Source organism: Symsagittifera roscoffensis, chromosome 3, assembly GCF_963678635.1.
Source record: "Symsagittifera roscoffensis chromosome 3, txSymRosc1.1, whole genome shotgun sequence".
Classification (NCBI taxonomy): domain Eukaryota; kingdom Metazoa; phylum Xenacoelomorpha; order Acoela; family Convolutidae; genus Symsagittifera; species Symsagittifera roscoffensis.
The window spans coordinates 20,573,530-20,588,841 of NC_087064.1; the positions used below are offsets into that span (position 1 = coordinate 20,573,530).

At 36.2% G+C, this 15,312-nt stretch overlaps 2 protein-coding genes across 4 annotated transcripts in view; both read left to right on the forward strand.

Annotated features, from left to right (window-relative positions):
• Positions 1-462: 462 nt before the first annotated feature.
• The window catches only part of LOC134841944 (lisH domain-containing protein ARMC9-like), a 461,419-nt gene continuing 446,569 nt past the window's right edge, over positions 463-15,312 (forward strand). For all 3 annotated transcript variants that reach the window (XM_063858041.1, XM_063858044.1, XM_063858045.1), the window contains exon 1: positions 463-490. The gene's annotated coding sequence lies outside the window, so the exon portion shown is untranslated. The remainder of the gene's footprint in view (positions 491-15,312) is intronic.
• LOC134841463 (uncharacterized) lies at positions 10,704-11,917 on the forward strand. The gene has a single exon (XM_063857470.1). It carries the CDS (start codon positions 10,711-10,713, stop codon positions 11,566-11,568), a length of 858 nt encoding a protein of 285 aa, XP_063713540.1. The 5' UTR covers positions 10,704-10,710; the 3' UTR covers positions 11,569-11,917.

Here is a 15,312-nt window from a genome sequence, read left to right on the forward strand (position 1 = left end):
ACAACTCAGGTTTCACTGGAACCAATAACAGGGGGAGGGGCTTGAATTTTTGATTTGGGGCTGTGATTAAATATTTCAATAATTCCTATTCAGTTCCGGACGCACGGGAATTTAATTGAAATTATAGCTTGAAAATTGCTTTTACTCAAGTGTTTTTTGATTTCCCTTCTTATTTTTGTTCCCTTTTTCTGTCTTTCTGTCGCTTGTTCGCCTTCTTTTTGGTTTGCTTCTTGCGAATGAGATGTCGCAAGGAGGCTCTGGTTACCAATTTTAGGTTTTATCGCGGTTGGTGGCTAACATTGGTGAGCTCGTACAAATTATTGGTCGACTTTTCCTTTCTCAGTAATATGTTTCTCCGAACTTCGAGAACAAGTACTCGGCTTTTCCTAAATTCGACCAAGAGGTCTGGAGTCACTTGTCTTCGTGTGTAGACAATCGCTTTAACAACTGTTTCCGAGTTAGCCTAATTGTTGTGATAAACTTATTAAATAGTTTCAGGGATGAGCCAGCGAGGCATGGTGTTGTAAGCAATATTTACATCAGAAATCTCGTGAAATTCAAAAATTCAAATGATGGAAGATTGGAGAAACTGCCAAAACCCAATCCCCAGTAATGGTCAGTGCAGCGTGTGTGATGACTCAGGCGACGCATCACCGTGGTTATCTTGTGTTCTTTGCAATAGACGGGCACATATGGAATGTCTTGGTCTTGGACCCGGCAGTGGAATAATCACAGGGAACATAGCATGGTCTTGTACAAGTTGTGGGCCTCTCACGAAGCTAAGTACCCTTTTATCTTGCTTTAATGAAATGGAAAAGAAACTAGCTAATGTGATGAAACTCAGCGACAAAGTTAATAGGATGGATAAAGAAATCCATTATATGAAAACTAACGCGGGAAGAGAATCCCGTAATTACAGCCAAGTTGCTGCTGGTAATGCACAAACCCATGTAAATTATGATGACCAGATCACAATTCAGAAGCCTGATTTTTCGTTTATCAAAGGCATGCATCTCAGAAATGACAGTGTATCGTCGAACAGTTCTAGTCCAAAAAAGCGAACCCGAGTGGAAACGCCCGAAAAAAAGCCAGCGGCAATTATTGGAACGTCTGACTCACAAACATTTTTAGGGGTATCAAAACCACCACCTAGAAGACACATTTATGTTGGTCGTATTAGCAAAGATTATACCGCAGATGATGTTATTAAATGGTGTAATGAAAAAGATGCGCCACTGCAACATATCAGGGAAGTTTCAATAGAAAACGGCTCTTTCAGAAGTTTTCACTGCGTTTTCTCCGGAGATTGTTGTGAAAAAATTGAAAATTCTGCTTTCTGGCCGAAAAATGTTGTGGTCAAAAGATTTTTCTTAAACGATAATGCTAAGACATGGTTGAAGTCTCTATCAAACAAGCCTTGACTATCAAAAGCTTTGAAGACTTCAATTTCCATTAGCTTATTGAATGCGCGGTCGGTCAGAAATAAAACATCAAATATTGCTTCAATACTTCTATCAAATGATTTTGATTTATTTTTTCTTACGGAAACGTGGCTGAAACATGATAGCAATGAAAATTATTTACTACGTCAGTGTTGTTCTAATTTGGAAATTTATGACACTTTTAGCCAGCCAAGAAATTACTCTAATGGAGGTGGAATAGCATTGATTTGTAGATGCGACTTCAAAGTCAACCAGTTATCATCGCTGAATCAAGCAGAGATAGAGCTAAAAGTTCTCGAAATATCCTTTCCGACCTGTCGTATATTATTCATCATCTGCTATAGGCCTCCATGTGGAGATTTTTTGATTTTTAAAGAACAATTATACAACATGATTTACGAATTTTCCACTGATTATGATTTATGTGTGATATTGGGTGATTTCAACGTACACTTCTTTAATAATAAAGACAATCGTTATTTACTCCTCCAAGATGTCTTTCAAGAGTTTGGTCTGAAACAAATTATAAACGAACCAACACATTGCTCTGGAAATATTTTAGACTTAGTAGCTATTACAGATGAAATAAAAATATCGCAATTAAACGTGATCCCTTTCGAAGTTTCTGACCATCATGTTATATCTTTTCTACTAGCAATAAGTGTTTCAATGGCAGAACGAATTTTAAAACCTTACAGAAAATGGGACAATATTGATCTTATAGAATTAGCTGGAGAAATAGAAAGTAACTTACTGATCAATCAAATCAGTTTCGAAGAAAACAACACAGCCATGAAGGATTTCTCTGACATAGTAGCTGAAGTTACAATTGATATTAACCCAACTAAATTTCGGCTTTTTAGAAAACGTAACTGCAAATTTTTTGACCATGACTTGCAAACGATGAAGCAAAAGCGCCGTAAGTTTGAACGAATCTTCAATAAAGTTCCTTCACTGGAAAATAGATTGACTCTGAAGAATGCCAATCTGGATTGTCGCAAGTTATTTAAAGAGAAACAGTTTGATTACTACAATAGGGAAGTAAATCGTATCAAATCACAACCAAAGAGCTCATACAGTTCTTTCAATGAAGTTTTAGGAATTGATACGAGATCAGTGCTACCCAATAATTGTTCTTTATCAGATCTGGCAGATAAATTTAATACTTTCTTTATTGAGAAAATTGAGAGCGTCATTGCTTCATTGAAACCTCATAACTTTTATTACCGTGACTCAAATGAAACATTAGCCAGAGACAAAGTGAAATTTAGTTCGTTCAATAAAGTTACTTGTGATGATATTTATAAAGCAATTGCATCCATGTCCAATGCTACCAGCCCCTGCGATTCTATGCCAACTGAGATTATGAAGAAAATTCAAAAAAGCTGGGTGCCAACTTTTACTGGCATACTGAACAATTGTTTACAGAAAGGACATTTCCCAAATGTTTTCAAGTTAGGCATTATAAGTCCTTTTCTGAAGAAAGCAACACTTGATAGAAATCTGTTGTCTTCTTATAGACCTGTTACCCAATTATCTTTTTCATCCAAAATTTTTGAGAGAGTAATCTCGATTCAATTGCTGCATCTTTTAAACAAGCTTGATATTCTCGATCCTTATCAATCAGCGTATCGTAAAGGATATAGCACTGAATTAGCACTTTTGAACACCAGTAATGACATTCTTAACAAGCTTTCAAGCAAATGCCCCGTAATCTTAGTGGCTCTTGACTTAAGTGCTGCCTTTGACACGGTCTCTCATGATATTTTATTACGCCGTCTGGAAAATTACACTGGACTTGAAGGAGCAGCTCTTGAACTTTGTAAGTCTTATTTATGTGGTCGCTACCAGGCAGTTAAAATTAGTAGCTGGTTATCTTCGACTGAATCTGTGAAAAATGGAGTTCCCCAAGGATCCATATTAGGTCCTCTATTTTTTAGCATTTACCTTTTACCTCTACGGTCTCTCTTTTTATCTCTTGATTTGAATTATCAAATTTATGCGGATAATGGTTTAATTTACTTATCAGCCGCAGATTTAAATAGTTCAGTTGATCATCTGAATGCAAGTCTAGTCAAAATTACCAAATGGTTTGAAATGAATAATGTGAAAATAAATTCTGATAAAACAGAAGTTCTGTTTGTTGACAGGAAGGTTGCAAGAGAAATAAACATACGTGTTAATAATGAAATTGTCAAATCAGAAGACACACTTACAGTGCTTGGTTTTATTTTTGATTCCAAATTTAACTTACAACGACAAATCAATTCTGTTTGTAGCTCGGCCTATTACATTCTGCGGAAACTTTTTAGCATAAAAGCTTTCCTTTCTTTTGAGACCCGACATTTACTCTGTCAATCCCTTATACTTAGCCGCCTTGACTATTGCAATAGCCTATATTTTGGTTTACCCAATTACCTTTTGATGAAACTGCAGAAAATACAAAATTCAGCTGGACGATTTGTATTCCAACTCAAGAAAGGAACACCAACCAGCCCTTATCTACATGATCTACATTGGTTACCAGTCTCGAAGCGAATTGAGTTCAAATTACTGTGCATTGTTTTCAAAGTACTAAACCGAAACTATTTATGTCCAGCATTTTTAAGAGACATACTCAAATTAAAACAAAATAGCTATAGCTTGCGTGATGGTCCAAAATTGGTAGTACCCAGAGTTAATTCAAGTTTAGGTAGAAGATCTTTCAGCTATTGTGGAGCAAAACTTTGGAATTCACTGCCCCAGAAAATGCGAGAAGAAACGGACTTTCAGTTATTCAGAAAATCACTGAAGACACATTTATTCAGATCTCATTATTACACATCGGCCACGTACTAAGGAGACAGACAAAACAAACACCTTTGAGTACCAAAAAGGGTGTATAATCCAGCAATGATGATGATGATGATGATGAAGCTTTTTTAGGTTTTTGATAAATTTGAGAATTTTGAAAGGTCGGTATTCATTCTGAGTTGCACAAAAATTGCCGGAGTGGGCGGTGATACTGTTGTTAATTATGTCGTTCCAGCTTACGATACCCTTGCATCGTTGAAGTATACCTCTGTTTTTGAATAGATTTTGGACGGGGATAGATTTGGGGATAAAGTCTGGTCCGCGGATAGAATAAGACTAATGTCGGAAAGTATTCTTTCGCTGTTTTTCAGTGATTGTCAGATTTTCAAGACCACTGTCTCCGATGATATAAACTATAAGGGGTCACAAAACGGCTACACTGGAGTTCATTTCTTTTGAAAAAAGACACTATGTAATAAGATTAGAAAACACGGTAGATCCCTTGGACCGTTGAGATAGTCGTGTACACCTCTGAGAGGGGACCTTCGAGAGTGCCACTGGTTGATGTGCTGTAGGAGGAACAAGTCCTGGTTGATGTACAGTTCTGGTTTCTCACTTCGATAAATTGTCCTTCTGTGGTTGCAAAGCTGCGATGAGTCACGAGTCTCAAATTATCTTTGTTTGGTTGCTCTTTACTCATTTATTTTGTGAACAAAACATCTCAACCGATTTTGGCAATAATTTGGCACTTTTTCATGATAATCTTGTGATTGATGATTAATGTCACGAATGCAATCAAAAAATAACTTGATGAATTATTTCAATGGATGTTAAATTGAATCATTTAAATGGCAGTTTTGGTGATTCTGTTACTCGGTTTATCGATAAGCTCGTATAGACTCAAAATTTTACAGACTCAGGAAGAAGAAGACCTGTTTGCGATGAAATACGAAAGACTCAAATCAAGCCTCAAAAACGTTTTCTGGATATATTTCATCAGTAAATATGAGGAAAGTGTCCCATGCACATGGAGAATAAACTGCTGCAATAGCTGTGTAAACTCAAAGAAACTATAAAACTCAGTTTAAAACTCCCAACGCGGGGCATTTTAGCCCCATGGCTTTATGTCTAAATCCTTGTTTATTATTATTATTATTATTATAATTCATTTTATGTCCGTTTTCTGCGCTGTGACCTTTTTGCTTTTAGACCATTCTACGCATTGACTGGCCACCGTTTTGAAGTATCCTGACAGAATTTCACACGTTCGTTAATAGTTTTTTTTTGGTTTTTCGTTTTTAACAAAAAGTATTGTATTATCAGCGTTGTGAACGAGCAATAGTTCGGTAGTTCATGGTTCAGATTGGTTAGTAGAAATTATAAATTAGTGGCCAAGGACTGCACCTTGGAATGAGTGGTCCAAGAAATGAATGGTCCAACTACGTGAGTCTTAGGTGATTTTGTTACATCTATTTTTTTCAGCAGTTCCGAATTTTATCAGTTCCGAACAGGGGCGGATCTAGGATTTTCTCGAGGGGGGGGGGGGGGGGGGGGTTGGTTACGGATTTTCAAAAAAATTTCGAAAATTTTGACGACCTCTCTTAAAGCACTATAGAGACCGCAGATAGACCAAATATTCTGCGCCGCAGGCAAAATTTTGAAAAAACAGGTCAAAAAAGCCGTTTTTGGGCTCTTTTTGGAAAATTTTGACAAAAAAAAATGCGTTTTTTTGGCGCGCGCTCCCCCTCAAAGTTAGTACTTATTGGCGCCAATGGCGCCTTTAGAAAAATTTTAGGGTCGGTCGGCCAAAAGTGGATTTCTTAAAAAGTACCAAAGTGGGGACCCTTTGGGTCGGCAGGGGGTCGAATCCCTGAGGGGAGGGCGTCCGCCGCCCCTGGTTCCGAATATAGCAGTTCCAATTTTTTTGAAAAGTTTTTTATTCGATTGTATCGCAGTGGTTGGAAACTGAGCTTCGCTTCTTTATTGATCTTTGAAAAGGGGGGTCAATTAAAATGGGCCCTACCGTCATGCGACGGTACGTGCACAGGTTGAATAGGGCCATACCAACGCTATATAAATACATCGACAAAATTTTATGAATAAATCAAGTCTATTTTAATGCATCAAGAGAATTGTCAATTAAAATCTACCCTCCTCGATTACAGCACAGATAGAATTGTCTATGTTGGATGTATTTTTAAGTTTTTTGCACCCCCTAAAGCAGAAGTGCAAAACTCAGAAGTGCAAAACTTTTTGTTCTTATATAGTTAATTGTGTCGGAGTATGATTCGTTCCGTTTTTCGCTTAGTTTCTCTGCTAGTTTCTGGACGGTTTTTGTAGAGCCAGGTGCTGCTCCTCCAGTACACGCAAAAATTAGTGGAACAAAGCTGCTGTGTTCCACGTCCAGAATTCTTTATTGGTATTTTAATGTTTTGACACTCTCATGATATTTGTAGGCGTCAGATATAGTTTTAGGGCAGGATTTAGCATGGGGGTTGAAAATTTTTACATCGAAAAAGGTTCGGCTGAATCGGCCTCCCCAGAGTCCATTTGCCTTGATGTCAAGTCGAGCGTCATCTTCAGTAGTGGTTGTTTTGTTGTAAAAGCTTTCGCCTTCCAACGATTGAAGTTTCGGCTCTATTTCAACATCATGGCATACTTCGTCCAGGAGTGTCGCAAGGGTATCGCGAATTTCATTATGTCTTATTGATCTTTGATGCATTAAAATCCTTTTAGTTGATTAGTTGATGAATGGCTACCAGTGAAAGCAGCTCAAAGTTACTTAACGACTATACGTGGAAGTTTAATAGTTCATTGGATCCAGATTTTGTCATCACTTCGTCGATGTACCCATTTATGATCCGAAATTTACTTATCCAGAAACTAACGGAAAGCGGCTTTTCGACGACTGATTTGGGCGACTCCTTGAGTGTTGCCTGTGATGCAATTGCCTCTTTGATGGAGCGTCGCATCGTCACCGAGTGCGTTAATGCAAAATTGTTATACGAAGACTCAGGCGAGCGAAGTAGCTCTGAAGTGCAATTTTTGAATCGATGTTTGAAAATGACCGATTTGTTGTAAAATTACCAAACAAAGGTGGTCTTTGTTTAATGTGGACGATATGAGGAGAAAACTACGACAAAAACGCCTTGAAAGAGAAATGCATTGCGGGGGCAGTCTACGATTAGTAGTTAGACCAATCATCAAGCGGTGGGCTGATATCATTCAGTACTAGTTTACTTGAGACAGGCATTGAACCAGCAACGTTCAGTAAAGTAACTATTAATTGCAGCTCCCGAATAAACTAGAAAGTTTCTGTTAACATAAAGTGGGTTTTTAATTTCTTAGAAATTAAATGACTTAATTATGTTTTCGTTTCATCGAATATCGGCCGCTCGATTTAGCAAAAATGATATTTGGTCAGACCAGAAATTTCCACACTTCCTCATAATACCCTGTCCACATAATTTGTTAATAGAAAAAGTTCTGCACTCCAGAGGAAAAAAGTTTTCCACTCCTAAGCTTTGCTTTCCCGAAGATGCACTGCACCTCTATGCATCCGCGTTGAAAAGACATTGAAAAATTCAAATAGCTTATACATATCTATTTGTGCAATATTCGAACAGGGTAGATTTTAATTGACAAGTTTAGATGTTGAAACAACTGACAAGAAATATTCTTAAAAGGCATTTAGATAGCAATGGTAAGGCCCCAGCCAACCTGTGCTCGGACCGTCGTATGAAAAAAATGCCAATTTTAATTGACTTTTTAAACTGAAAAAATAAGAATGAAAACTAAATGAGGCCCTGGTAAGTTAAGCTGTTCATCCTTATTTTTTGTTGAAGAACTTTTTGCTCATACTCAATCTAATGAATTAAATATAATTATGATTAAGCTCAAGGGGACAGCCTTAACAAAGCTCCAGGTATCGAATATTGTATCGGCGCTCATACATCAATTAGGGCGGAAAACGGTAGACAAGGAATTTACATTTCAATATGCGATCGGTCAATGAATTGTGCTTATTACTTCAACTGTTTACTAATGAATTTACTGGTGCTTACTTGTTGTTTAAGCGTACTCGAGTTGTGTTTAGACTTTTTTAATACTTAAGCTCAATTTTTTACGCGTCAATTTTGACGTGGTCTTTAAGCTTGCCATTAGCAGGCGTTATCAATTCGAAACACAGGCGTTTTTTTTGGTCAGTAATATGTCCTACAGAAGCAGTAACGGTTTTTATAGCCTGGCTTATGATCAATTGAAATTCAACGACTAATTATCGTAGAACATATGTCGTCGAAAAATTGTATCGTAGAACAACCGTTAACTAATTTATTTACGGTTTCTTATTTCTTGTTTAATTGTACTTTAATTATTTCTTGTTGTATTTAGACCTAAGACTTAAGCGTTAACATTATCAAAGAACAACTAAAATTTTATCGTAGAATAGTTGTATAACCAAAAAATTTTAACTAACATGTTTTCTTACTCGGTTAATAAATCTACGAAAAAACTTAACTCTAAGGATTTCTTTCTGCCAAAATAATTTCGGCCTATTTTTCATCGGCTTAGTGACCTAATTTTGAGTTGTTTCAACGGAAACACATTTTTTTTGCTCACCTTTGGAGATCGCACAAAATGCTAAAATTCATAATAGAAATGTAGTACAAGTTTTTCATGAAAATAATTTTTATCCGGCTTTTTAATTTTTCCCTTTGTTTTTGGCCTGATTGGTGTCGGCCTATATTATATCGGCTCATTAGCCTCATATCGTGTCTTTCGACGAGCAACAAAAGTTTCGTTTGTGTTAGTGTGTGTTTTGAGGCTAAGGGGGACTTTGTAATTTCTTATTAGTCTTAATTTTTTTTTGATTTTTTTCGCCTTCTTTTTTGGTCTTAATAGGTTTCGGTCTATATTATATCGGCTTAGTGGCCTCATTTTATTTCAGTTGATGAGAAAACAAAGTGTTTTGAGTGTGACGTGGATTTGTTTACTTTTCAGAAGTCTGAAGTCTTGTTGATTTTTTTTCGGCCCAGAGGGTTTCTGACAAGGTTTTTTCCGCTGTGTACATTATCTTCCGATGCTAATTACACATTCTATTGTCGTGGAACGTTTCTTTTCAAAAAAAGCCCGATTCATTTTAGTAGATATAGATTTTTTGACCTTGTCGATTTGTTTCAAATTTTTTTCTTTGAAATCTGTGAAATCTGGAGTGTCGAAAAAATATATGAGCACAAATCATTGAAATTGCGAGAATACATCACGGAAATAGGTTGGTTTTGACTAGGAATGTCGGAAAGGAAGAGAAAGATGATGTGAAATTCATTTTTATCCAAAAACAATCATCACGGCAAAACATTATCGATGTTGCTAATTTGTTCTTTTTTTGGATTTTACAATGTCTGAAGGGCTGCTGGGCGTTTGCATCAAGGAAGCGTTCCATCGCAAGTTCAATTGCTCTGGGATTTGATTTCTAGTAGACAGCATTTCTACATTTTTGATTCATGTTATTGCGTTTTTAAAGATTTTTCTAGATAAACTGGTGTAAGACCGAGAAAAAATGAGAGTCAGTTTTTCCATTTTTTTCACAACGTTTTGAACTTTATCGTCTAAATCTCGATGCTTTTTGTGAGAAATTTTTGTCCGGTAGATGCATCCAGGTTGTAAGTTTCCAGTTTCTGGGTTGCCCGTAATGTCAAAATATGTAGGAACTTTGCATTCGGTTGAGTTTTAGTTTTTTCTTTTGTTGTGTTCAAAGCAAAATGAGGTACAACAAATAATCATCGGAATGGGTCGAGTGATATACCAATTTGAAGCCCTTTCAGTCGTGAGTCGAACGACATTAAAATGTTTTCAAAAAGTTTTCTCATTATCGAGAAAAACTAGTTTATAACTTATTTCAATTTTGAGCGATTTTATTTCAAGTTTGAGCAAATAAAGCGAGCGAGCAGGCTTACAACAGCTTAATTATGCATAATTTAAGCCCTGAAAACTTGTTTTAAGCACATAAAAATTATTTTTTTTTAGCGCCATTTTTTGATTTTTTCTTTTCTAGTCTTTTTTCTACAAACATTTTGTCCAATTTGCCTTTATTATAATGACTGTCGGAGATGCCTGAACTATCGTTCTACGTCAGATCTTTTTAGCACACCACGCAGCAGAAGCACTACTTTGTAAAAAAAATAAATAGTTTTTTTTAAGACTGGTCTGAACATTCTATGCTACTTGCACACACTAACCGGCTGTCATTGTTTGCATTTTGCTTTTATCCAAGTCCTGTCTAAAGCACGAGTTTTTATAGGATTCCGAGTTCGATGCCCTGCAAGCTTGCGGATCTACTTGATTTTGCGTATAAAAAACACCGTAGGACAATGTTCCTTCTCACTCCATCGTCCAGTTGTTGGTCGGAACAACAACATTTCAATGTTTAACAATGAAGAATACTTAATTTTCAATATTTTCAGATTTTGCTGAAATGGACGAGTTATTTTCAAATGATGACAAGTCCACGATGCCTCCTTCGGCAGATACTTTCGGACCCCTGAGTTCCACGGATCCGTTTCCTCACTCAGTTCTCTCCAATACATCTGCCATGTTGCAAACACCCTCCCAAATACAAACCCCTGCTTCCCACCAGCCCTCTACCCATGAAGAGCTGAAGCCTCATTTATCGACAGTGCAACCTCCGTCGGTATCTGGAGTTGCAAGTACACATCTTTCTCAAATGGCGCCGCCAAGTGTAATGCCGATCACTCCTAGAAGCATCCCATCAGTTGGAAGCGTCGGCACAGACTCAATCACACCCATTCTTCAGAACATAGTAGCTACTGTGAATCTATGTTGCAAGTTGGATTTGAGGAAAATAGCACAGGGAGCCAGAAACGCCGAGTACAACCCAAAAAGGTTCGCAGCTGTGATCATGCGCATCCGAGAGCCGAGAACAACAGCTCTTGTGTTCTCCTCGGGAAAGTTGGTTATAACCGGCGCCAGGAGTGAAGATGGCGCCAAGCTGGCTGCACGGAAATACGCCAGAGTTATCCAAAAACTGTCATTCCCGGCAAAGTTTGCCGAGTTTAAAATCCAAAACATGGTCGGCTCCTGTGACGTCAAATTTCCTATAAGATTAGAAGGACTAATGCTAATGCATGGTCAGTTTTGCAGTTACGAACCAGAATTATTCCCGGGACTAATATACAGAATGGTTAAGCCCAGAATTGTGCTGCTAATTTTTGTGTCGGGAAAAGTTGTCATTACGGGCGCTAAAACGAGAGAAGAAATCTACCAAGGATTCAATAATATTTATCCAATTTTAAAATCATTCAAAAAGAAATGATTTGGGGCAAAAACTGGTCAGAATATTTTGTTGAAACTTCTTTGAGCTTTATTTATGAATGACCCGAGTTTATTCCTTAAATTCTAATTTTAATCAGTTTATTTTATTATTTTACAGTACTTGGGATGCGGAATTGAGTCATGGAAGCAAATGTTTTAACTGACTTGCCAGCTAAATGAGATGCCATGAATGTGATTCTAAGCGGGACGATAGTGTAGTGGTTGAGATCTCCGTCTATCAGTTGAAATGCCGGTAGTTTCAGACTTATTACGATCCGAGTACCCAAGCCACAAAATTCCAAAAATAGCATGTACGTCTTTATCATGTGTACATCAGCGTTTCTTCGTAAACAACTAAAGAGCTTATATGTTTGTGCTTTCGCGTGAAAAAATTGTTGTGAAGTAGTTCCTACATTTTTTGAAATGGCGGAGACTTTTTACTATACAGAGAATGAACACCAGACGAGTTTCATTCGTATATGGAGTTTCGAAAACAAAATTGAAAATGGGGTAAAAAAAGACAGCTGAAATTGATATAAAGATTTTTCGCGGAATAGAGTTTTCTGCTGAATTTTTCTTCAGCCTCACTAAAAGTTCATTTGCTACTTAGATGGCAAATTACGCTCTCTAATAGCAAAAATAACCATGGCGTGCAAAATTGACCCTGAAATTTGATTCCAATTTTAGTTTTGAATTTTCAGATTTTTCAACCCAATCTTACAATTACCTATTGATCCATTTTACTCATTAACCTTTCGATAAGCAAGAATATTGCAACCGGTACTAAAAAAAATTTTCATCTTGGTTCATATTAAATTCAAAAATAATCAACCACCCAGGTACGCACCTGCTTGGGATGACAAAGGCTTGATGTTCGGATCCGGGCGGAGCCTGTTTTTCAAACTAGAAATTTTCTGACTCGTCTGTCTGTTTATTTTTTTTGATCTAAGTTCATGAACTCCATTTATAAAGCTCTATCGGTGGAGTTAATTGAGTGACAATGTTTTTCGCGGAATTTGAGGTTTATTTTATTTCGAAAAAAAAAGTTATAAAAAAAATTTAATAGAAAAGAATTTAATTTTTTCAAAAGTTTTTGCTACGCTTATTAATGTGCTCTGAAATATTACATATGCGTTGATTGAGCTCGCAATTAGCCAGAGATGTCAATTCAGAACATAGAGTTGTTCTTGTAAACAACTTATCCAAAAAAGCGCCAAAAATTTTTTCCAAATCTGCACTTTCGTCAACCAACAGACATATTTCAAGCATGATGGATATCAAATACCCGTTCTATTTGGTATTTATTTGAAATGCTGGTTTTATATTTACCAATTGCAGTTCGGTTCGGTCTATTTTGTCCTCTATTCGGTCTATTTACCAATTGCAGTTCTATTCGGTCTAGATCGAAGCTCTGCTTTGCCTCTGTGTTTTAAGTTAGTTTCTAACAAAGTATCAATAATAAAAGGATCTTGAGTTTCAAAATGCTTAAGAGTATTGAACGTAGTGAAGACTCTTATTTAGGTCTTTGTGATTTTGTTTTTTTTTTCAGGAAAAGTCTTAAAATGCTTTAATAACTACAGATGTGCATTCATACATATTTATGCCTTTATAAATGCACTTTTTAGTTCAATTGAAATTCATCTGCTATAAGTTACGTTAAAAGCACTCTTCAAATACGAACGTGGAAATGGAACGATCTCTAGTTTCGAAAGTGGAATTTAATTGTTAGGTTTCAAGCGGAATAAAAACTTTATCTGTTGATCCAGTTTTCTCAAGTTGGGTTCGAAAAAGCGCCAACCATAAATCGTTCTAGAAATTCAAAGAGCTTACAGGGCATCAATTTTTATTTGAAAGTGAAAATTTGAAGTTGCTTTTTGTTTCCTGGCGTTTATTAAACAATTTACCAACTGACTGTTAGCTAGTAATCAAATCGGGTTTTATAAATAAAAATAATTAACTTATAAATCAACTAATTATTTTTATAAATCAACTAAGTTTCTGAGAACATTAGGTCTGACTAGACTTCTTGTTGATGCCACTTAATGATGTGGGTAGGAACTGTGACCTGGGTTGCAAGTTAATTAGGCGATTTCAGGTGCATTTTAGACCGCTGGTAGGACAGCGAATGCAGTATCATATAAAAAAAATTACGCTGTTTTTGCTTTTAGGCTATTCAAAACAGACAGTTCAAAGCTTAAAATTTTTTGCTTGTTTGAAAACAGTGCAAGTCGTACAAAAAGTAGATAAACCGTTTGATAGAGGAATAGCATTTACCTTGTCGAGCGGTTAACAATTGATGGCTGGTTTGAAATCAAATTGTCTGATAATTTGAGATAAGTTTGATCATAACTCAGAGCACTAAATCAGGATAAGTCATTGACACATTTACCCTTGCCGTAATCTAGGGTGTTGCAACCGGGTATTAGACATTTTTGCTGAAATTTTTTTCATCTTCCAGACTATGTTCAATTAACAGACAACTTTTTGTGCATTTTTTATTTGGTTTCTTTTAATATATTGGTTGTAAGTTGACCAACTCCCGTTTTCAGTATGTCGTTTTTTTCGTTTTTTTTCCACTTTTTTCTCTTTACTCGGCTTAAACCGTTTCAATTTATTTTTATTGGCTATACGGCATCATTTTGAAATTTGATGTGCAAAATTTGTTTTATGTCCTTGCTTTGAGGGTGACTTGAAAACTCATTACTGTGTTAAATTTTTTATCAAAACATTTTTTCGGCTCAACTTGTCTGCTCAAGAAATGTCAGCTTTGGTACCACTTCGTTGGCTTTGTTTCGACGCCAATTTAACATTGAATTGTGTTACTTGGCATGTTTTTTTGAGAGCGATTTTTGCTTAGGACAAAATCAAAACAACGATATGAATTTTAATAGATCAATTTTTTCGACATTATTCAAAAGTCTCCTTTTCGGCGTAATACGTTCCGACCTGTTTTGTACCAGTTTATGGCCTCATATTGCATCTTTTGATAAAAGTGAGATTTTTTGTGTGTGTATGTATGTGCTTCGAGGGGGAATGGGACTTGATGTTTTTTATTAGATATTTAAGTTTTTTTGAGTTTTTTCAGGTCAAAGGCTTTCTGTTTAGGTGTTTTAAGTTTTACCGTTGTTTTTTCTAGTGCCAATTTTTTTTGAATTTAAATCCGCCAGCTCCGTTTTCAGTAATCGTTTTTTTTTCTTTTTTTCTCTTTACTCGGCTTAAACCGTTTCGGCTTTGTTTTTATCGGCTTAGCGGCATCATTTTGATATTTTTTTTTGTGCAAAATATATGTTTTATGTTCTTGCTTTGAGGGGGACTTGAAAACATATTACTGTGTTCGTAAATTTTTTATCAGAACATTTTTTCGGCTCAACGTGTCTGCTCAAGAAACGTCAGCTTTGTACCTTTTTGTCGGCTTTGTTTCGATGCTAATTTAACACTACACTTTCTTGAACGATAGCTAAAGACAAAAATTTATCTTAATAGATTGTACTGATTGTGAAAAAAACTCACTTGATGTTACTGTACTAGAAGGTTCTATATTTAGGTTTTTTCATATAGGTCTCATTTTAGCTTGCAGCAAATCTCTGTAAAACTGGCGAAAACATAGAATGGTGAAAAAATGTTTTTTTTTTTGTAAAACTGGCGAAAACATAGAATGCTGGAAAGCATTGCCGTAAGTAAAAGGAACTGAAAATTTTAAGTCATAGGAGTGATAGGGCTTCGAAATTTGTTAGCTATTCAGGTA